At 46.8% G+C, this 21,640-nt stretch overlaps 1 protein-coding gene across 2 annotated transcripts in view; it reads left to right on the top strand.

Annotated features, from left to right (window-relative positions):
* Positions 1–21,640, top strand: part of ELAVL4 (ELAV like RNA binding protein 4) — a 136,115-nt gene that overhangs the window by 62,774 nt on the left and 51,701 nt on the right. For both annotated transcript variants that reach the window (XM_036755356.1, XM_036755355.1), the window contains exon 2: positions 9,281–9,521. In XM_036755356.1, the coding sequence (XP_036611251.1) occupies positions 9,293–9,521 (229 nt within the window). In that variant the 5' untranslated portion in view covers positions 9,281–9,292. The remainder of the gene's footprint in view (positions 1–9,280; positions 9,522–21,640) is intronic.

Raw genomic sequence — 21,640 nt, 5'->3', positions numbered from 1 at the left:
GAGAGAGGGCCTGACAGCCTAGCCATGAAGGGCATCTGCTCTCAGATTAGCTCAGGCAGGTGAGTATGCGGGGGGCCTCAATCCCTGTTCTTGGTTAATAAAACGTTGGCCATGTGTCGCTCGGCTTCCACATAAGCAGGGTCTTGTTAAAAGGGTGGCCGTAAATTTTTATTCCCCTTATGGAATAGAGGCCATAAATCTAAGTTATGTTTAGATAAATAGAGTCTCTCACAAAGTTTACTGTAAGACTTCCATTTATGGGCAATATCAGGGCTCAGGGCATGGCAAACATTTGAGGATCTGCTCTGAGGATTACTCTCCCCGGCACAGATCTGGTTCAGGAGCGAGTGGGAAGAAGCCAGAGGAGGCAGCCAGAAGCCGAGGTCCGGCCCGTTCCCATTCCCAGGTGTCTCACCTGACAAGGACCACGCCTCCAAGAAGGGGATGAGAGCTAACTGCCTGTGTGACTTTGAGCTGGTCCCTTCCTCTCTCTTACTTCTGCCAAATGTTAAAAAAAAGATTCCCGAGTTACCTTTGCCAGCTTTGTATCTGAGAGACCAGCCTTCCTCACTCAAATCAAAGTCAGATACAAGTCATCTCATTTCTCTGATGCTTTTTTCTTCAAAAATGAGGAAGAAAATACAACAATTTGAGGGACCATTAAGGAATCTATCGTAATTAATTTATTTCTCAGGTATTCTTTTAGCACTGGGGAACTTAGAGATCTTCGTAAAGTTAGAGTCCCTGCCCTCCAGGACCTTGAAGGCTTTCGGAATCAGAGAACTGGAAGGGACTTGGGCATCTCATCTGATCTGTACGGGATCCACAGGCTCCTTTCCCTACATCATCCATCCTCAGCCTCAGGGACCATTAACTGCTCCCCTCCAAAGGCAGCCTGTTCCATTGTGGGCCAGCCCTCATTGTTAGGAAGTGTCTCCTGACACGGGGCCTCATTTGGCCTTTTTGTATATTCTCCCCTTTTCTCCTAGTTCTCTCCTCTGGGGGCCAGGCAGAACAAGGTGTATCCATCACTCTTTAGACCCTTGGAAGGCATCTGCCATGTCACTAGCCACCTCCTCCCCAGTGTTCTGTTCTCCAAGCCGAAGGCCTCCAACTCTCTGATACGCCGTGGACTCCACAGCCCTTCAAGTCTGGTGTCTTCTCTCCATCACGGCTCCCAGAGCTGAACACAGTACTCTAGAGGTGGCCGCCTCTAAACAGAAAACAGTACTGTGGTTGATTGGTTTTGGCCTTAGTTCTCAAAGAGGACCAAAATGGCATCATTATGTTGGGGTGAAGGTGCAGTGTTTCTGACTGTGGCTGATCAGAATACGAACTTGGAATGTTTGGCCGCCTCTAGACGAAAACCAGAGTACTTCAGAGGTGGTATGAACAAGACAGAGCATAGTCAGACTTACCTCCCTTATACTAGGCCCTTGTCTTCCTCCTAGTAGCCTAACCAGTAGCCTTATCAGGTAGTCTAATCAATCAATACCTCCATCAACCAAGAGGCATTTATTATGCACCTACTATGTACCAGACACTGGGATACAGTGTACCCCAGGACAACAAATAAAACAATCGTTTTTTGCAAGAAGCTTACATTCTAATGGGGGACCCTGAAATTGCATTGGTCTGTCCCCTCTTTGGCTGATGTATCATACTGTTGACTCAGTAAGCTTGGTATCCACTAAGACCCTCAGAACTTTTTTTCAGACAAGCTACATTTCACTCATCTTAGGACTGGTGAAGTTGATTTTCAGGATGATCGGCCCAGGTGGGGCCATTCTCTGATTGTGCATATTCTGCCTCGAATGCAGAAACAGCTATGTCAGTAGCTCAAATGTTGACCTTTGTAAGTAAATGGAAGCTTTGGGTTTTAACATTTTTCCTTTTATTTTAGATGTGGGAAGTGAATTCAGTTTAATTCAGTAAATCTCTTTATTAGTGGTATTGTTACCTCTGCTGGGAACAACACGTAGAGTTACATTCGTAGGTATGGGTATCTATAGATCACAGGTACAGACATATAAATCAGGGAATTGCAGGGTATATGTCCCAGTGCCCTTGGAGTTCATAGGGAGACAAGAAATACACACATGTGAAGTGTTCACTTGACAAATGCTTGTTAAATTCCTAGACACTCGGGGAAGAAATAGGTTTGGCTATCGGAGGAAGGACTGTGGATTGGGAGTCAGAAGACCTGAGTTTGAATGTCACCTTCCTGAATGAATAATCCACAACATCTCTAGCTGGAAGAGCCCTTTGGGAATCATCTTATGCAGCCCTGAGATTTTACAGGGGAGGACACTGAATCCCAGACAGTTTAAATGACTTGACTGAGGTCACACCATCGGTATCAATGGTAAAGTTCAAATCTCCAGTCTCTGGCACCAAAATCGTGGTTCTTTCTATCCCATTCTCTTGAGGATGGTCTAATCTAATCCATCATTTAACAGACGAGGGAAAAAGACTCGGAGACGTGTTCGTGGCTATATGGTGAATTAGTGTCAGGGTTGGAAATGGAAGCTGATCTTTTGACTCCGAGTGGAGGGCTCAGCCAGTGTGAGTGTGTGCGTGTGTGTTTTAAATAGGAGGGAAGGGGGCGGTGGGGGTGAAGTTAATGTATTGAGTAGAAGTAATTAGCCATTCCCATCATTGACATCCCTGGTGACAGGATTTGAGTGCCTTCATCCTCGGTGCGTAGCACTCCCAGCCTGTCCCTTTCTTAAAATACATGGAGTGAATTGAAAAGGCTTAACGCTAGGCTTGTCACCAGCCTCGCCTGCTCAGGACCATCTTTCCCCAGACCTTCCCATGATGAGCTGCCCTCTTGATGGACACTAGCAGGAAAAGGAAAGGGGAGGGGGATTTTAAAATGCATTCAACGGTGAAATCGACTGTGAGAGTTTCAGTAAAATACCGTCATGCTTTGGAAACTGATGTATTTATTTAAAATGAGAGTTTCAGTGCCTCACCAGTATGGAGTACTTTGGAGACTAGGAATAAAGCCAAGTACCTGGCCTCAAGGGGCTTGCCATCTGGTAATGATTTCAGGTAGGCATCCTGTACAGTGTAAGGCAGGGCCTGTTGTTCATTTCTGTCTTTGTATCCTTGGTGCCTCACCCTGGGCTTTGCCTTTAGGGAACATTTCATGAATGCTTGTTGGGTTTCTGCTGAGGTGGGTACAGTGGTTGGAGAGGTAGGTGCTATTATCCCCATTGTACAGTTGACGAAACTGAGGCAGACAGGTATAGTGACTCGTTCATGGTCACACAGCTACTAAGGATCTGAGGCTGGATTGGAACTTAGGTCTTACTGACCCTCAGGCCTAGGACTCTGTCCGCTGTGCCTCTGAGGTGCTATTGTCTACAGATGAGAAAATGAAGGCCCAGAATCACACAAGTATAATGTGTCTCAGATGCAGGTTTAGAGCCCAGGGCTTCATGATTGGACTTACTTTATCCTTTAGGCCGGCTTCCTCACTGGGTACCTACTACCTGTCAACTCTTCACTCACTGTAAGGAATGCAGAGATGAAAAAATAGCATTGTCCCTGCCCTCAGGGAGCTCACTCTAAAGTATTATTTGTGAAACATGTGAAACATGGGCATTGCGAACACACCCTTGGGCAGAATGCCCGGAGCCCATGGCCCCTTTCTCAGAGTCATGTCTTTGAATAATTGAAGGAAATGCTGAATTTCTGTTAGAAACTAGTGAAAATAAAGATGTGATTTTTTTCCTCCAAGGTCATGGACCCCCTCACTGAAATCTATTGCTGGACCCATTGGAGAGGGAGGTTAAAAAGCCCTGCTCTCTTTCTAACCCCTTGCTTGGAAGTAGATTGGATTCTAGAGTTCATCGGTCAGTACATTGGACAGAGCCACAGACTGAAGAGTTTGAGGTTCTGAATCTGATGCTCAGAAGCACTGGGAGGGACTTCTGAGGTTTTCCTAGTGCAGCTCCCTCTTTGTACAGATGAGGACGTGACTTGGCCACTGTCTGAGGTGAGATGCAAATCTGGGTCCTCCTGGTTCATGGATACCGTGCCACACCCGCATTTAGTGGGATGCCCTAGAAGGCTGTAATTTCATCTTAGTATATTTGCACCATCAAATGCAGCAGAAGGAGTGTCTCATCTCCTTAAAGGATATGGGGGAGTGGGAAGCTTTCTTTTTTAAAAAGAAAATCCCTTTATAAATTATGGTTGCCCATTGGCCACCTCTTCCACTTCCTCTTGTCATCCGAGATGATAAAGCCAAGCACTTTTACTCAGAATTTTTGGTATATGCCTTAATAAGGAGCTTCTCTGTACCTCTCAGTTTATCTCTAGAATGGGATTTCACAGGACCTTTTCCCAGGCACTTGGTAAATTCAATCAGGAAGTTTTCAGTAGGTGTTTTGAGGGGATACAGAAGAAGGGAGGCAGGGTCTGAGGGGGTACCCGAGACTACCTGTGCTGTGCCCTGGAGGTGGGGAAAGAGGAATTTGAGGGGGATTGTGTTTGATAGGAATTAAAAGTTTGGACAGCCCTGCCATACTGAATTTGGATTCATTCTGTTTTGACTTTATTAAGAAATGACAAGGGTGTGTGTATATATGTGTATCTGCATGCATGTGAGCATGCACATGAGTGTGTTGTTGGGCATTGCTGGGTACTAGCTCCGGGAAAACAGGACAAGCAGCAAATGAAAGATCTTAGCAGAGAGCTGGAGACAGATGTCTGCAAGAGGAAAAACCTTTCATCACCTTAATGTTTTTTTTGCTTTCTGTGGTCATACCCATGTGCCATATGTGCATTCTGAAGTCCAGGATCCCCCTTCCACCTGGCTTCAGGCTCGAGAACCCTCCCTTCCATCCTCTCCCCCAATGACCTTGTCTCAAGGGCAGACCAGCAGACAGGAACTGAAAACTAGCCTTGGTTTTCTGGTGACGCTGGGGAGAGAGAAGGAGCTGAAGGCAGGGGGAGGAGGCCCTGCTACCATCTCTTTCTTGATGTCTGTGCCCTTCCTTTGCCCCTTGATCTGGATCTGCCCCTGGGGGATCATAGAGGACATGGACTCCACAGAGAAGAGGCAAGTGATGGAGGCATCTGAGCCCTCAGCTCCTCACAGAGCCAAACAGATCAAGATGCTGTCATGCCTCTCTTTTCCCCACCCTGACTCTCCGCTTCTCTTGCTCCCTCGGGAGACTTTCCTTCTTCACTCTTTGTAAGATTGGAAAGCAAAGTTGAGTTAGGTGAGATACTATGTGTAACGTGCTTTACAAACCTCAAAGCCTGATAGAAATGCTAGCTAGTAGGTGCTTGGTAGGGTGAGAGAAGTCAAGATTCAGCGCTACTCTGGGCCAGCCATTGTCCCTGGCATTGAGGTCCTTGCCTTCAGAGAGCTTCCATTCTCAGGTTGGGGACAGGCAGAGGGGTAGACAAGGCAGCCTCTGAGGTCCCTCTTAGTCCTGAGATGTAGTGATACCATGGAAACCTGGGGTAGTGACTCCCTGTTTAGGGTTCAGTATCCAGCAAGTCAGTCTATTTAGAACAGACTGCCATCAGAAAGCAACATCAGCCTCTGATAACCTGGAATCCGGCAAGGCTGGTAGTAGGGAGAAGTTAAGACTGGCACTTTAGAAAAAAGTGTGTGTGTGTGTGTGTGTGTGTGTGAGAGAGAGAGAGAGAGAGCTATCAGTCCAATAGTCAGCTAGTATTTCTTAAGTGCCTACTTTGGTGTAGCAGGCTCTGTGCTCCTAAGACTTAGAACAGGAAGACAAGGGACCAGTTTCTTAAAGAGACAGAGAAGGGGGAAGACCCTGAGATGCCCAGGGTCATATAGATAGTAAGTAGGTGTGAGCCACAAACTCAAAAGAGTCTAATAGTCTGAGACGGCCCTTTAGGCCTCGTCTGGCAGGCCTGACTATAAGTCTCTAGACACGGCTCTCTATGACACCTCTCTGCCTTGTTCCTCATGTGTGGAATGTGGGGTCTCTTGGAATCACAGAGATCATCTCGTCCAATCCCTTTATTTTACCAAGGAGGAAACTGAAGCCCAGAGAAGGGAAATGACTTGTCCAAAGTCACCTAGATTCGGGCGTCCCAGATAGCTGGGGATTTATCCTGTGTGTATCTGTCTTTGTGTTCACTGGGTTATATTTCTGGAGAAAAGGATGTTCTACTTTGTGGGTTTTCTTGGAATTTCCCTGCATCATAGAAGAAGAAATGGAAGGGACCGTGTAGTCAAACTTCATTTGATAGATGTAGAAACTGAGGCCAGAGAAGTGGTGGTAAGCATCAGAGGTGAGATTTGAACTCAGGTCCTCTGACTCCGTGGCCTGGGCTCTTTCCACCATCCCTCCTCTGTTCTGTGGCCATGCCCTGGAGCCTCCAGCTCAGCCCTCTCTCCTCAAACTTTGGGCCTCAGGTTCCCAGGCATGGGGTATCAGACAGAGTCGAGCCTGAAGGTGACTCTCCAGGTGTAGCATTGACAGGCCAGGCATATGGTTCGTGTTGTTTTCCCCATGTCTGAGGAGGATTTTCCCCGCTCAGCCAGCCAGCCACCCCTTGTGACCAGCAGCACGTTCGCCAAGACTGCCGACATCAGGGAAGCTAGCTGTCTATGACCACAGAGGGGAGGTAACTAACTAGCTTGTGACCACCACCCGGGCTCTGTCTGGTAAATGGATCGCTGAGGATGCTGCAGGGACACTTCAAAGCACGTCTCCTCCCCAAGGTCAGATGCACCTTCATCTGCATGTTCGGAGGAGGCACCAGGTCCCCGATCAGCTTAGGTGTGGGTTGGCCTGGATGGCCCCTGCAGTGCCTTCCAAAGGGAGCATCCAGGATCCTGAGAAGCTCCAAAGAGCTGTTTTCAGGAAGCAGGAGCTTTGGTTCCCTGACACAGACATTCTGATTTACAAAAAGAGGGTCTCCCTGGCAAGTGCAGCGAGCAGATGGAGCTGGGGTAGGCCCCCTCATCCCTCCGTAAATGCAGGAGAGCCTTTTCAAATGGAGCTCAAGGGAGCCTAGACCCCAGCCCCCTCTCCTTACATCTGAGAACCTAATTCTCCCCTTCCTATGTACGTTTTTTTCCTTAGTACATCCCAATGGAGGTGGAAAAGGACCACTGTCTTTGTTTGATACTGTCACCCTGAGTTAATTACATCTTCATCCTTACACATCTCACATCTGGAGGACCAGCCTCTGGCTTGGATGTGCCGTCCCTTTATCTCTGGGGCGTCTGCTCTCTGGGCCTCTGGAGAGAAAACCGTTTTAATATAGAAAAATGGCAGGGAAGATGATGTACATCTGATCATGGCTTTAGAAGGGCATTTTATAGAAGGGCATTGGAAATAGAGGAGACTAAGTGTTTACCTTTCCCTTTGACAAAACCACAACAAAAGCAAAAAAAAAAAAATACCACGTTTGACAGACCCTCCAGTTGTCCAAAAGCACTTGGGAAGTGTCAGACCTTGTGTGGGTAGAGTTAAGTTTTAGAAAGGGATGATGGAGATTTTATGTTTTATATTATTATTTTCAATTTATATTGTTTTATAAATGCTTGTCGGCTTTGAATTCAATTGAGTCTGCCTGGAGCGGAAAGAGATCTGAACTAAGACCTGGTCTGTCCTCCTGGCTTTGTGGTAGCTAGCTGTGTGACCTTGGGGAAGTGCGTTCCCCCCACCCATTCGACTGGTATAATTTTTGGCCCGTTTGCATCGCCTGCCTCCCCGGGTGCTTTGCACTGCTGCACCAGGGCGAATCATTGTTATTATCTCATGCCTCTCACATCATGACTATCATCACCACCATAATTATCATTACCAGGAGGAAGGGGGAGTCCGATGGGATGCTCTCGAAGGCTTCTGCTGGCTCCCTTTGGGCTGTGTCATGTCTTGTTCCGTCTAAGTCCATTTTTAGGGTGAGGGCCGACCTGTCCGCAGAATGGGACCAGGAGAGAATTTTTATCTTTTGTGCCAATGTAGTTTTTGGGCTTGGGAGTTCTCTCTGAATCTCGACTTTCTCATTTGTAAAACATGACTGGGGGACCCCTGAGTTCTTGATCTCACAGGGTAGTGGTAAGCAAAGAGACTTTTTTATTTGCAGCTCTCTTGTATAAAGGAAATGTTAACGATGATAATGGTCATTATCGCAATGGAAACAGATATGTTTTCGTCAGTGGCAGTGACTTTTAAGAGAAGGCATGGCTATCTGGCTTGGCCACTGCACCCTAAGGACCAGCAGACGTTTCCATCTGACTTGCAGCTGAAGCGTTACCCTTTTGTCTTGTCTCCCAGGGACTGTCTGACTTTACTGTTTGCTTAGTGCTTAGCACAGGGTGTTGTTTGTATATAGTAAGTGCTTAATAGGTGCTTTTTCATTCATTCATAGCGATATAGTCCCGAGATGACTAAATAAAAAAGAATAATAGGAAAGCTACTTGGCCCAGCACTGTTTCCATTAGAAACCACATCGAGACATGGAAAGAGGGCGATGCTAATAATGACAGTGCCGTTATTTCATATAATCATAATCTCATTGTCCTCGTGGGCACAGAAATGCCAGGAAGACAGTGGTTGTAGAAATTGGCCGACGGGCCTAAGCAGCTGCTCAGATCATCCTTCCTGCCGTGATTTTGGGAGTGGGCCTTCTGAGCAGTGCTTGGATTCTCAAATGGCCCCATCCAGAATGATGCCTGTTGACTCCCTGTCTTCTTTCTTTATGAAACAGCTAATGAACAGGTACCAAGTCTGATCTGGTTGGCACAAGTGTGTGTGTGTGTGTGTGTGTGTGTGTGTGTGTGTGTCTGTGTGTGTGTAGGGGGGATCCCCCCAGCTTTAATAGAACTATCATCTTAATCATGGTTATTACTTTATGTTTTAATTATAATTTGGTGTGACTTAAGTGTACATTTCTCCAAGTGATTGTGTAATGAAAACAGGAATTAGCTTTTCATTAAAAAACAAGAGATCGTCCTCCTGCATTTCTCTCTCTGTTCTGAGTCTCCAGATACGCCTAAAAAGAACATGTGGAATTTAATATTATGGTTAAAAAAAAACATCCTGAATTGGCATTTTGTGTGTATGTGTATACGTACGTATGTGTGTGTGTGTACATATGCCCACCCATGTGTGCGGCCAAGCACCCTACCAGGTATGTGATAGGTACTTAACAAATGGATTGGTTTGTGTTTGAATGCTTTCCCTTTAAAAAACAAAACTCCTAGAGAGCAGTTGGATGATGCTTTTGAAAGGTGACAAGTTTATTTTTTCATATTTAATTTTTTATTTAGATAATTAGCACCATGGAGCCTCAGGTATCAAATGGCCCTACATCTAACACGACCAACGGACCGTCCAGCAATAGTCGAAATTGTCCTTCGCCCATGCAGACCGGGGCCACCACTGACGACAGCAAGACCAACCTCATCGTCAACTACTTGCCCCAGAACATGACCCAGGAGGAGTTCCGGAGTCTCTTTGGCAGCATCGGGGAGATTGAGTCCTGCAAGCTTGTGCGTGACAAAATCACAGGTACATGCCCCTCCCTACTCTTGCGGGCAGCCCATCTCCAGCTGGGGTGGGGAGGGGGCCTTGCGCTACCTTGGATGTCCCCTCACACCTAGACTACTCACTGCCTGTCCCTCAGATCACATGGCGATTTTCTGGGCTGGAATGGTCCGTGGGCCTGTGCCTGGGCTCTTTGGGGGCCGTTGAGTTGGCTCAGGCCTCTCCCCAAGCGTACCTGAGGCATCACCCTTCTTCATCTCTTTGCTCCCAGCCTTCTCTTCCCTTCGTCATTCCCCAGATGTTGTCATGGGGAGCTCCTTTAAGGGAAGCTTGGACGGATGGTTACTCAGCCTCCCTCGGCTCCCCATGGAAAGGGCCCCCTCCTGCCTTACATCTGTATTGTTGTGCCAGAGTTGGAAGGCCCTGCTCTGATAGGGGGATCAGGGGCTAATATAATGATATTATAACTATTATTAATTTTAATTAATTGTATATTAATAATAATTTATCATCATAGAGTGCTTTGACATTTACTAAATTCCTCACAAGGGTCCTGGAAGGTGGGAAATCATCTTATCCCCATTTTATAGATAAGAAACTGACACTCAGAAAGCTCAATCAGTTGGCCCTTGAGTGACTGGTCTTCTTGTCCCCTACATGGGCACTTCTGCCCTTGCACACTGTCTTCCATGTCTGGAAAGTATTCCTGCCTCCCCTCAGACACCCAGCTGCCTTCAAGATTGCCCTGAAGTGCCTGGAAGCCAAGAAGGCCTGAGTTTATTGGTGTCCAACAAATGCTGGCAGCGTCACTCTGGGCAAGTCACACACACACGTGCAAACCTCTCTTCCTTTCTCCTTCTGTCCTGATCCTTCTTTCCTTTTCCTTCCTTCCTTCCTTTTCTTTTCTTTCCTTCCTTCCTCTCTCCCTTCCTTTCTCTGTTTCTCTCTCTCTCTCTCTCTCTCTCTCTCTCTCTCTCTCTCTCTCTCTCTCTCTCTCTAGATATATATATATATATATGCATGTGTGTGTATATATATATGTGTGTGTGTGTATATATATACACACACACACACATATATGCATATAGACGCACATATATAACTCCATATCCTAAAAGGAGATGTTCCCATGTCTACATGTATATTTGTGTGCATATATATATTTCCTTTTAGCATTGTAAGCGGCTAAGACGGATCGTGGTGTGGCAGACAAGGGCTCACAGCCAAATCCGTTTGCCTGGAAGTGGTCACTTCAGGGGAATCTTGAGGAAGCTAGTGTCCTAAGAGGTGGGGCGGGGGGAGGCGGGAGCACTTTACAGATGTGGGGGATGGTCTGTGCAAGGGCAAAAGTGTCACATGTAGGGGACAAGAAGACCAGTCCCTCGATAGCAAGTCAGTTAAGCTCTGTGAGTATCAGTATTGGTTTGGCCTGAGCTAGGAACGGCTTTTATATTTTCAAATAACATTTTATTGTTTCTTAAGGCCTGCAAACCATTCTCAGCTCTTGGGCTGTACAGCATCCAAGCCTGCTCGATTTGGCCCTTGGGCCATAGCTTATTGACCCGTGTTCTAAGTCCCAGAGAATGTGATTATCTGCAGTGGTAGAAAAATGCCTTTATCTGGGAGTTGCCCATATCCGTGGAATCACGGGCTCAGTCCCTATCCCTATATTTTGTACATACTTAAAGGTGTGCACATGGTGTTTCCTTTGATAGACTGTAAGCTGTTTGAGGGCAGGGATACTTTTATTTTTCTTTTGTGTATTTTATCTCTATCTCCTATAAGAGCTTAGTAAATAAATGCTTGTTAGTTGGTTGATTGAGGTCACACAAGGAGTAATGGGCAAAGGAGGGGTTTGAACCAGGTCCTCTTCCTCTAAAATCTCTTGCTCTCCTATTAAGGTAATGCTGCGGAATCAAGTTTACTCCCTCATGAATGGTCCTATGTAGCCCAGATGCTTGGCAACATTACTCACCATCACCAGCTGCCTCTTGGAGAACTCCACCTGGATGCCCCGTAGGCATCTCAGACTCAAGCAGCCCAAAACAGAATTCATCCCTCCCCTGCTTCCATGTTTCCTGTTATTGTCAAGGACATCGCCGTCCTCTTTGTCACCCAGGTTCATCACTCCGAGCATCTCTCATTCAAGTCAGCCAGTCAGTTGTCCAATCTTACAATTTCTTTCTGATATCTCTTGAATCTGTGTATGTGTGTATATATAGAGACAGATATAGATATATATGTATATATAAAATATATTTCTGTATCTTCTCTCACTCAACCCCCACCCTAACTCAGAATTCCTAGGCCTTCAGCACCTCCCACGTGGACTGTTGGAATAGCCCTCGCACTGGTCTTCTTGCCTTACATCTCTCTTGACTCCTATCCATTGCTAAAGTGATTTTCCTTAAGCCCAGGCCTGACTAGGTTACCCCCTGTACGCAATAAACTCTAGTGGTCCCCTATGACCTCTAGGATCAAATCTAAATTTTTCCTCTGTTTGCACTTGAAACTCCTCTCAATCTGGTCCCTTGCTATGTTTTCTGTCGTCTTCTCCTCTCCTCACTCACTCTGCGCTCCGCCTAATAAAACCAGGAAGAGGCCCCCCCCATCGTGGAAGGCTCAGGATGCTTTCATCTCCAGACCCCCAAGGGGAAAGGGTGTGTCTGTGGCTGACGCTCCCCAAGATCCCTGATTGTGCCAGGGTGGGTGTCCAACAACCCAAATCACGCTCTCCGCCCCTGGTCTTGTGTCACACACGTCCTTGTGTTACTCTTGTAATATTGTGCTAACCCCTGTGTCATCTTGTCCCCTTCACTTATGTCAACACAGTGGGACAACTCAATTGACTGTATTGTTGTCCCAAATAAATCTTGAGGAGAGCAGTCAGTGTTGAGTCACATCAGACTCATGGTAGAGTTGTTTTTGGCTCTCAGAACAGGGTTAGGGCCTAGTCCCTATAACTCGAGTTCTTCTTAAACCTTCTTGTTTAAAAAAAAAGAGGGAGGGGGCTAGTTTTGGAAAACCTGAGTCATCCTCACCTGGGATAATCTTATTTCCATCCTTGAGGGCTCTGTGGTCCATTAGATTGTGAGCGCCTTGAAGGCAATTTCATGTCTTACAGCTTTCTTTGTATCCCCAGACCTTAGGGTAGAGCCTCGTACACAGTAGGTGCTTAATAAATGTTTACTAACTGACCAACAGAGGTCCCATCAGGGCAGATCCTGCTTCTGTAAACACACATCACAGTTCCTCTGTCATTTCAAAGATAGTTTTCCAAAGTGACTGCCATTGAATAATTTGTTCACTTCAACTTGGGGATGAAACTGAACTAAATTTGGTTATCCGTTCATTTTGTAAGCATTTATTAAGGCCATACTATGTGCCAAGCAGTATGCTGAGCTCTGGGGATATACAGAGAGAAAAGAAAAACCAAATGTAACCCTCCCTGCCCTCAAGAAGGCTGCAGTCTCCCACTGTCTTAGAGATAGTGCACTCGGTCTGCTACCGGGCCAGAGCTTGAGCCTTTACAGCTTGGTGTGTGGCCTGCTGAGAGCTCACGGTCATATCCTCAGAGTGGTCAGCACCTCAGTAGAGGACATAGCGCTTGTTAATAAGAATGAAAACAGTGATGGCATCCATTTCTCTGGAGCCGTGAGGCCGGATGTAGAATCATCCTGAACAGATCCAAGTTAACGAACGCTGGATTCCTCTTTCATTCTCCTCAAGAAGGCTTCCCTCCTAACGTAGGACCTCCTGTCCTGTAATGACAATTTAGACTTGAAGATCTTTCCTGCCTTCAGGAATCACCTCTCCAGGGTTCCTTCAGGCCCTCTGTGGAGCCGGATGGTTTTCACGAAATTCCCATTCATCGTGGCGTTCCTCTTTTCCAAAGACACATGTTGAAACAAGCAGACTCCTTGACTGAGAGCATGCTAATTTGGCGCTGCATTGGGGGGGATCTGAATGGTAGTGACAGCTTCCAAGACAGCCTTTAATTTGGTATACAAAACCCAAATTGTCAACTTTGGTTCCACTGAACTGTTTTCCCAGCACAAGCAGAGATATGCAGGAACATCTGAGCTTAAAGAGGAAACTAACAGGTTGAAGGAGGAAATATAATTCAGGCATAAAGTTATAATTATGTGGGCTTTTTTTTAACTTGGGGGGGGTGGGGTGGGTGGAGAATTTTATTTGCTGAGAACTAGTGGAAATGAGACAGGGAAATATAGGGAGACCAGAGATGTTTGCCCTCATTTGGTTGCGATGTTTAATAAAAGCAGTTGTAAAGTGTGCTTATTAAATTCTTCATTTACACTACCTAATTAATTCTAGCATTTTAAATTAACGGTGAAACTGGTCCCTGCTGTACTATTCCATCGAAGCCGAGTGTTCCGTCCTCCTACCCAGTGGTTTGAGTTTAATTGGCTTCCCTCAAAAGTCAGGGAAGGAGAGTGAGATGGGGCTGGGGGACCAGGCCAGGGTGGGCTGGAGTGGGTAAAAGGGAGGGAGATCATTCGGGGGGAGGGACTCTTTGGCATGAAAATTCTGCAGTTGCTAGCAGGAGCCCAAGTTCCCTGTACTAAAGCTGGTACAGGCTGGGGCCAGGTGAGATGTCGCTCCAGATAGTTCAGTCAGGTTAGGTGATACTGTTTTTATCTTGTATCGTCCCGCTCCCTTTCTTCCTTTAACATCTCCCCCAATTCTATGAACCCCGATCTTGTGAGGCTCCAAGAAGGGAGGTTGTTTTTTTTTCTTAAAAGGTGTTGAAAGTCTCTGCAGAGATCTTGAGTCCTTCCATCACCTGCTGACCATGGGCTTTCTGAGCTTCTTTGGACCCAGAGGATCATCTCTTGAAAGACTAAATGATGCAGAGGCAAGATGGCTGACCTTAGAGGCACAGGCCCTGAGTTTGAATCCTGGCAATGACCTTTCCTATCTATGACCTTGAGTAAGGCACTCAGCTTCCTTCCCCATACAGTGACAGGGTTGGGTCAGATAGGTGGTCACCTCCTACTGGAGATCTGCCCTGGTTGATTTCTGCGACCAGCAGAATACTAATCATTGTTAGGCATTTCTGTGGGTGGTGTTTTCAGAAGGCTAGTTGTAGAATTGGCCATCAGCTGACCCATGCATTGTTGTAATTGAAAATTCTCTGTGGGATGTCTCAAGGCTACATACTCTAAGGTTACAGTTCAGAGGAGACTCCCAAGGGTTTTAGAGCTTATGAGCATGTCAGTGTATGTGCCTCCTTGTGTGGTGTATAGACCCTCCTTCTCTTGGTCTCTTCAGTATTACTCCCTTGTTTTGTAAAATGCGATTTGAATCTCTGGCTGTCCACACCCTATTTTTTTTCTAATGTCACTTTAAACTGGGCTATAGATAAATTTATATAAAGAGGCTCAAAAATAGTTGTATTTATTCTGTGTTCCAGGTGCTCTGAGGCAGTGTGGCCTTGGAGGCAGGACCAGGATTTGAAGCCTGCTTCTGTCCCTTCTTTGTTACGTAGATGTGGGCAGTCTCTTTCTCTTCTCTAGGCCTCAGTTTGGGGGAGGTGGAAGAAAGGGGATGATGATGTCTCAGCTCTAAATCTGTGATCCTGTATGATCTCAGAACATGGCTTCCTTGTTTCATCTTAGGGAGGTTCAGGCACTGAGTAAGCCCAGCCTGGTGTCTTGCTGTTGTGACCACAGGTGTGTTTTGTGGCTTCTCAGAACAGAGTATATGGGGAAAGGGCACTCATCACCAGAATCTAGATGGTGCTTGGAGAAGGTGTAGACTTCAAGCCTCCTGCCGCCTGGGAGGCAGTGTCCCTTGCTGGCATCTCTCCTCCCTCGTGGGATGGAAAGAGAGGTGCAGTACCTTCCTCACAGGTGAGAGAATGCATGTGAGAAAAGCGCCTGGGATTTTTTAAAGTGTTCTCTAAAGGCCATTTTAATAACATTAGGAAGAGAAAGACACTCTGTGCTGGCAAAGGAGAAAGTTCAGCATTTTTATAAATTTATACCCTAGTGTCTTTCCTGTTTAAGAACAAGTTCCTGACAGTAATTTAGTCTGAATGTTTGTCTGCTGGAAGCATTGGGCCTGGAGTCGGGAAGATCTGGACTGGACTTTTTCCTCGGTTGGTCAGCTGGCATCCTGAGTGCCCACTGCGTGCCAAGAGCCCCGACCCTGGGTGAACCACTTAACCCCCTGGGGTGCAGAACCCAGAGGCTTAGCTATTCTCTGACCTAGACCGTTGGTCCTTTTGTTTGTTTGTTTGGTTCTTATGGCCAATCTCTGGTCAAAGGGCTGGTGGCTTTGTTTCTGCTTGGCCCCCACTGAGCATATTTTCATATCTGTTAAGCTTCTGTTTCTGACTCTGATTTCTTGGGCTCCTTCATTGTCGAATAGCTCAGAGTTTTAGGAGTTAATTTGAGGTGAAATCTGCCTCCCTGTAATTTTCACTCCCTCTCCCCAAGTCACTCCTTGTTCTGCCCTGGGTGCTAATCCTTCCCATGAAGCCTCCCTTGGCGAACATTCAGCCCCTGAATCTTCTCTTTTCTAGGCCAAATGTGCCCAGTTGCTTCACCCAATCCCCCTAAGAAGTGGTTTTGAATCCTTCGTCATCTAGTTTATCTCAACTTTCTCAGTGTGTTTTCTAACAAACCCTGATAACACCACCCTCTTTTCTTCCTTCAGAAGGAAATCATGATTTGTCCTAAAGCACCTAATTTGTTTGTATTAAAATTTAATTTTAGTTTTTTCAGTTAACAAAAATCTGTTTTCTCTCCCTCCCCCTATTTGAAAAAAAAAGGAAAAACTAAAATCTTGTAACAGTTATATGTAGTTAAGCAAAGACAGATTCTCCTGTTGACCATGTCCAAAAAACATAGGTCTCCCTCTGCCCTTCTCTGACCTGAGGGAGGGAGCAGGCTTCCTCATGGCTCCTCTGTTGTATTTCATTCACTATAGAACAAGCGTTTATTAAATTTCTTATGTGTAACCCAGCGAGGATGATGGGCTTAGGACCTGCTACGGATAAAATTGGGAAGCCCCCAAGTAAAATAAAGCAGGGGCTGAGCACCTGGGTCCAAATCCCTCCCCGTGTGACCTGAAGGATGTCACTCAGTTTCCCCATTGGTAAAATGAGAGAGTTGAACAAAGGTCTTCCCTGTCTTCTCTGTCTGGATCCTCTCGTCCTGGTGTAATTATAAAATTTCATTCATGAGTGTTTGCCCCACTGAGTGTACGCTGTTTGAGGACAGGGCTTGTCTCATGGTTTGCTTGGTATTCTCTGGGTCTGGCACGTAGTTCTTTCCTTAAAGTTAATTAAGCAAATATTCAGGCAGACCGAGCCATCTTCTACTTATCCCTGCATTCCCTTCCTTTCAGTACGGGTCTTTCCCTTAATTAACAGAGATTTCCATGGACAATCCTCATTACAGAGGAAATTGGAGTCGGTGTGAGACTCTGCCATTGGATGTAGTCAAAGATCTTCAATTTCAGATTATTAACTCTTAAGAGGTCATTTTGGGAGGGGTCTTCTCGTGCCATTTTGGAGGTGTGGGGCAGGATACCATCTGTTGTTGGTAGAATAAATCCTAGGATCATAGACCATGGATGGGGATGTGGAGCACATTTAGTCCCATCTTCCCATTTCACACGAGAGAAAACTGAGGTTCATAGAGGTGCCATGACTTATTCAAGGTCACACAGGGAGGAAACATCAGTGGCTGGATTTGAACCGGTTAATTACCATTGGGAATGATATTCCCATCAGGACTGTGGTAGACAGAGGGAACGAATGGAAGTTAGCTACCATATATATTCACTAAAGGCTGGTGCCTGGCTGCCATGTAGAGAGATGTCAGGCATGGCTCCTGTCTTCATGGACCTTACAGTCAACAATTGTTAAAATTTATAACATTTAAAGTGTGTTTATTCATTTGAGAAAACCCCACAGCCCTGTGGGACTTCATCAGGCATTAGAGAGGTGGGAAACCTGTGAGGTCCAAGGGGAGGAAGGTCTTGTTTCTCTAAGAGGGAAAACGGGTGGGGAAATCAGAGATGGCTTCTGGAAGGAGGTGGTGTAGGTGACCTCCGGAGGTCAGCTGGAATTCAGCAGGCAGAGGCAGCCCACCATGATGATTCCTGTGTCTTGTTGGCCTCTGAGGTCACCTTTTAGCCATTCTGTCATCGCTCTGTCCGTTAAAGATGGGGAGTGGGCCCCGGGTGATGGTGATGAGACATAGAATGTGGGCCCCTGCCCTCAGGAAGCTCACAGTCCAGTATGGAGGACACAGAGAGAAGTCATTTAAACTAATTGTTTATAATTTAAATAAATATCAAGACAGCTAGGTGGTGCAGTAGCTAGACCTCTGGACTTGAAGTCAGGAAGATCTGAGTTCAAATCTAGCTTCAGACACGAGATCTTGGGAAGGTCACTTAACTACTGTCTGCCTCAGTTTCCTCATTTGTAAAATGAGGCCTCAGAGTTGTTGTGAGGATCAAATGAGAGAATATTTGTAAAGCACCTCACCTCTTGCTTACGTGGTACCTGTATATAAGTTCCATAGACATGACCTACCAGCTAGTTATTCCCAGAGCTCCTGCCAGGCTCTGTGTGGCTCTCTCTGACCCAGGAGAATGGAAGCCCCCCTCGGGGCAGGGGCTGTTGATTTTTCCCTTTATGCTTCCAGCACCCAGCATAGTCTCGGACTCATTACTGTTGAGTTGTCCCAGTCATGTGCAGCTCTCCATGACCCCATTTGGGGTTTTCTTGGCAAAGATACCAGACTGGTTTGTCATTTCCTTCTCCAGTTTATTTTACAGATGAGGAAGCTGAGGTAAATGGGGTTAAGTGACTTTCTTAGGGTCACCCAGCTGGTATCTGAGGCCATATTTGAACCCAAGAAGATGAGTTTTCTTGACACTAAGCCTCTCCCTCTGGGCCTGCTCTGACTTTAAGTAGGCACTTAATACAGGCTTATTGGTTAGCTGATTGACTTGTGCAGAGGACAAGATCGTCACTGGCCCCAAGAAATTCCTGTGCTCTGGTGAGAGGCGCCCTGAATTGGGAGTCCGAAGAGGCCTCTGGCCATTATTTATGCCCTTTGTCAGATGCCGGACCTTCGTAGAGGGGAATAACGGAGGCTGCTCACAGATCAAGCCAAGGGGATGAGCTGGGGTGCCCAGAAGGAGCCAGAGCTGGGAGTCAGGAGGCAGGCCTTGGGTCTCATTGCCCTGGGGCACATCCCGAGCCTCAGTCTGTAAAAGGAGAGGATAATCCCCAGAGCCTCGAAATCCTGGGAACTTTAGAAGGTTCGAAAGGGTTCTTGGGGTATTCACCTTTCTTACCTAAACCCTAAGATTCTGCCCCAGCACGTCACTGGGCAGGCTGCCTCCTCAGCACGTTCAACAGGTGGAGTCCCACACACAGTAGGTTTTCTTAGGTATCAGTTACCTGTAGCATTTTATAGCAATCCAATTTCCCACCCAATCATAAGCTCCTTGAGGGCAGAGACTACCTTTTGCCAGAACTTAGCATAGTGCCTGACATATAGTAGGCATTTAATAAGTGTTTATTGACTATTTTTTAATCCAAGATTTGGCCTCTCCCACTTTATGTACGTGTGTGCGTGCACGCACTTACGGAATGAAGAGAAATGTGTTTTAACATTGCTACCTCAACAGAAAATAGTTATGATACTACAAATCCTTTTTTGAAAGATGCAAACGTTCCTGCATATTAAAGCCAAATCATAGAAGCATTTATGAAGCAAGGGCTGGGGATTCAGACAAGGATTGTAGGTTTTGGTGAGGTGGAGGACCAGGGTTAGGGGCTGCAAGGCCTAGGGAGAGATGAGATAAGAGCACTGGCCAAGGACAGAGGCCCGGATGCTTCTTAGCAAGGGCTGTTAATCTCCTGTAGGCCAGGCATCATTGAGCATCTTCCCAGAGCCCCAGAATGTCACCCTCAGGAGGTAATGATGCTGCCGACATTTTGTAGAGGCCTTGGGTTTGGAGGAGACTTTGGCGCTTTATTTTATTCGATTGTTATAATGACCCTGGCAGGAAGTTGCTGTTCTCAATTCCATTTTAGAGAAGAGGAAACTTAAGGACCAAGGATGTTAATTGACTCACCGAGGGTCATAGCATCAGAGGCAAGATTGGAACCCAGGTCGCCCTGCAGCCTCAAAGAGATCTTCTGGTTTTACGTTTTCATTTTGCAGATGAGGGAACTGAGGACAAGTCTCTTTCCCATGGTAATGATAGGACCTGGGCCAGAGCCCAGTGTATGGCTCTTCAGGTGCCCTGAGCCTCGTCCTGCTGACCTTATTTCACAGGATGCTGCCTCAGAGCCCGGAAGGCCCCACGATGCACATCCAGGACACACCCCAGTATTGGTCCTCTAGAGGAATGAGCATCTGCCTTGCCATCAGAAGGCGCTTCCTCGGGGGAGGGCAGAGGAATGGAAGAGCCAGAAAGCATATTTTGCTTCATGTATCTGAACACAGGCTTGGCAGGAGGGACACTCGCCGGTGTTCTGAATTCTGGGGAAAGGGGGAGCCATTTGGGTGTGTCTCATGGCTTTAATCACCTCTCTGCTCATTCTTAGCAGACAAAAGAATTTGGATTCCTGGATCTGGGATGGGACGGGGAAAGATGGCAGGTCTCCTGGATGGCCCCATCAGCAAGGATAGATGGGAGCACTTGGGGTTTGTTCTGGGGCAGAGCTTCCCGATTCAAAGAGCCTTAAATGGAAACAGTGAGTAATTATGATGAGCCATCTGGGGCGGGAGGGCAGCTTGGGAGTGGCTGCAGAGGCCGGGCACAAGTAGGGCTTGCAGGATCGGCCTCTCCACCAGGCTGGCTGTGGGGATGTTGGCCTCCAGCCCCCACCTCCCCTCCCCCTCCCTGTGAGCTCTTCTTTCTTGCCTGGCCTGCTTCCGGCAGGCACATCCCTGAAATCTCTCAGGACTTCTACATAGGACGTGAATCAGGCCCTGGTATTTTTAGGACTTTCTATTTCGGTATTTGAGCTGAGAGTTTGGTCCCTGATGCTGACTCGATCCCCTGCTTTCCCTGTCCCTGATTCTCCACCCCCTCACCCCTTCCCCCACCTCCTCAAAAAAAAAACACAAACACTTTCTCCATCTCTGTGGTTGTGATTTGGGTGATCAGATTGGAAGTTCACTCCATCAGGAGATTCAGGGGGAGCCCAGGCTCCCCCACCCCAGGCTTCCAGAACACCCCCCCCAAGGGAAGGAGACTGCATCCAAATCACTGGCCTTGTTTTCAGAGAAGGAAAAGTGATTGATTGGGCCAGGTCGGTGTCAGAGCTGGCATTTGAACTCGACTCTTCTGGTTCCACAATTACACTACCCCATGTTCCCTTCTCATTTCCAAGCTAGGGTAAGCTCAGGCGGGGACTGTTTTATTTTCATCTTTCTATCCCCAGTGGCCTGCACATAGTAGGTGCTTTGGTCAGGGTGGGTTGGAATGGAATGAGTCTGTTTTGACGTAAACTCTGGGCTTTTGTTTGTGTTACCCAGTGCAGGACCTAGTAGGCATTTATTGCCGTGGTACCTTCTGAATCATTGATGGCAGTAATGGTGTTGATAGCATTTATGTAACATTGTAAAGGTTTGCAAAGCGCTTTGCAGATATCTCATTATATCCCGACAACATTGAAGTTACAAGTCAGCCATCATCACCCCCATTTTACAGATCAGGAAACAGGCTGAGAGGGGTGAAGCATCTTGCCCAGGATAGCACAGCTAGTAAGTGTCTGAGGCTGGATTTGAACTTGACTCCAGGCCTGGCGCACCGTCCACTTCGCCACCTCGCTGCTCTCTAGCTCACAGTAGGTGCTTAGTAAATGTTCGTTGGATCGTCCCAAAGATATTTTCATGAACCTATCTTCTTTGCCGCCGAAAAGCCGTGGCTTTCTCCTGTGAAGGAGTCCGCTCGACACCCCACTCGCATTAGTTGCTAAGCTCTTGAGAGCAAGGGTGGGATTTTTCTGTTTTTTTCATCTCCAGTGCCTTGCATACAGTAAGCACTTAATAAATGTTAGTTGACTGACTGGTGGCTTGGTCAGCCGTTACGTTTGGGGGCTGGGAAAGAGCTGGGTCTCCCCTCCTCCAGGAATGGCCTGT

This window comes from Trichosurus vulpecula, chromosome 4 (assembly GCF_011100635.1).
Source record: "Trichosurus vulpecula isolate mTriVul1 chromosome 4, mTriVul1.pri, whole genome shotgun sequence".
Taxonomy (NCBI): domain Eukaryota; kingdom Metazoa; phylum Chordata; class Mammalia; order Diprotodontia; family Phalangeridae; genus Trichosurus; species Trichosurus vulpecula.
This window is presented reverse-complemented; position numbering and strand designations above follow the sequence as displayed.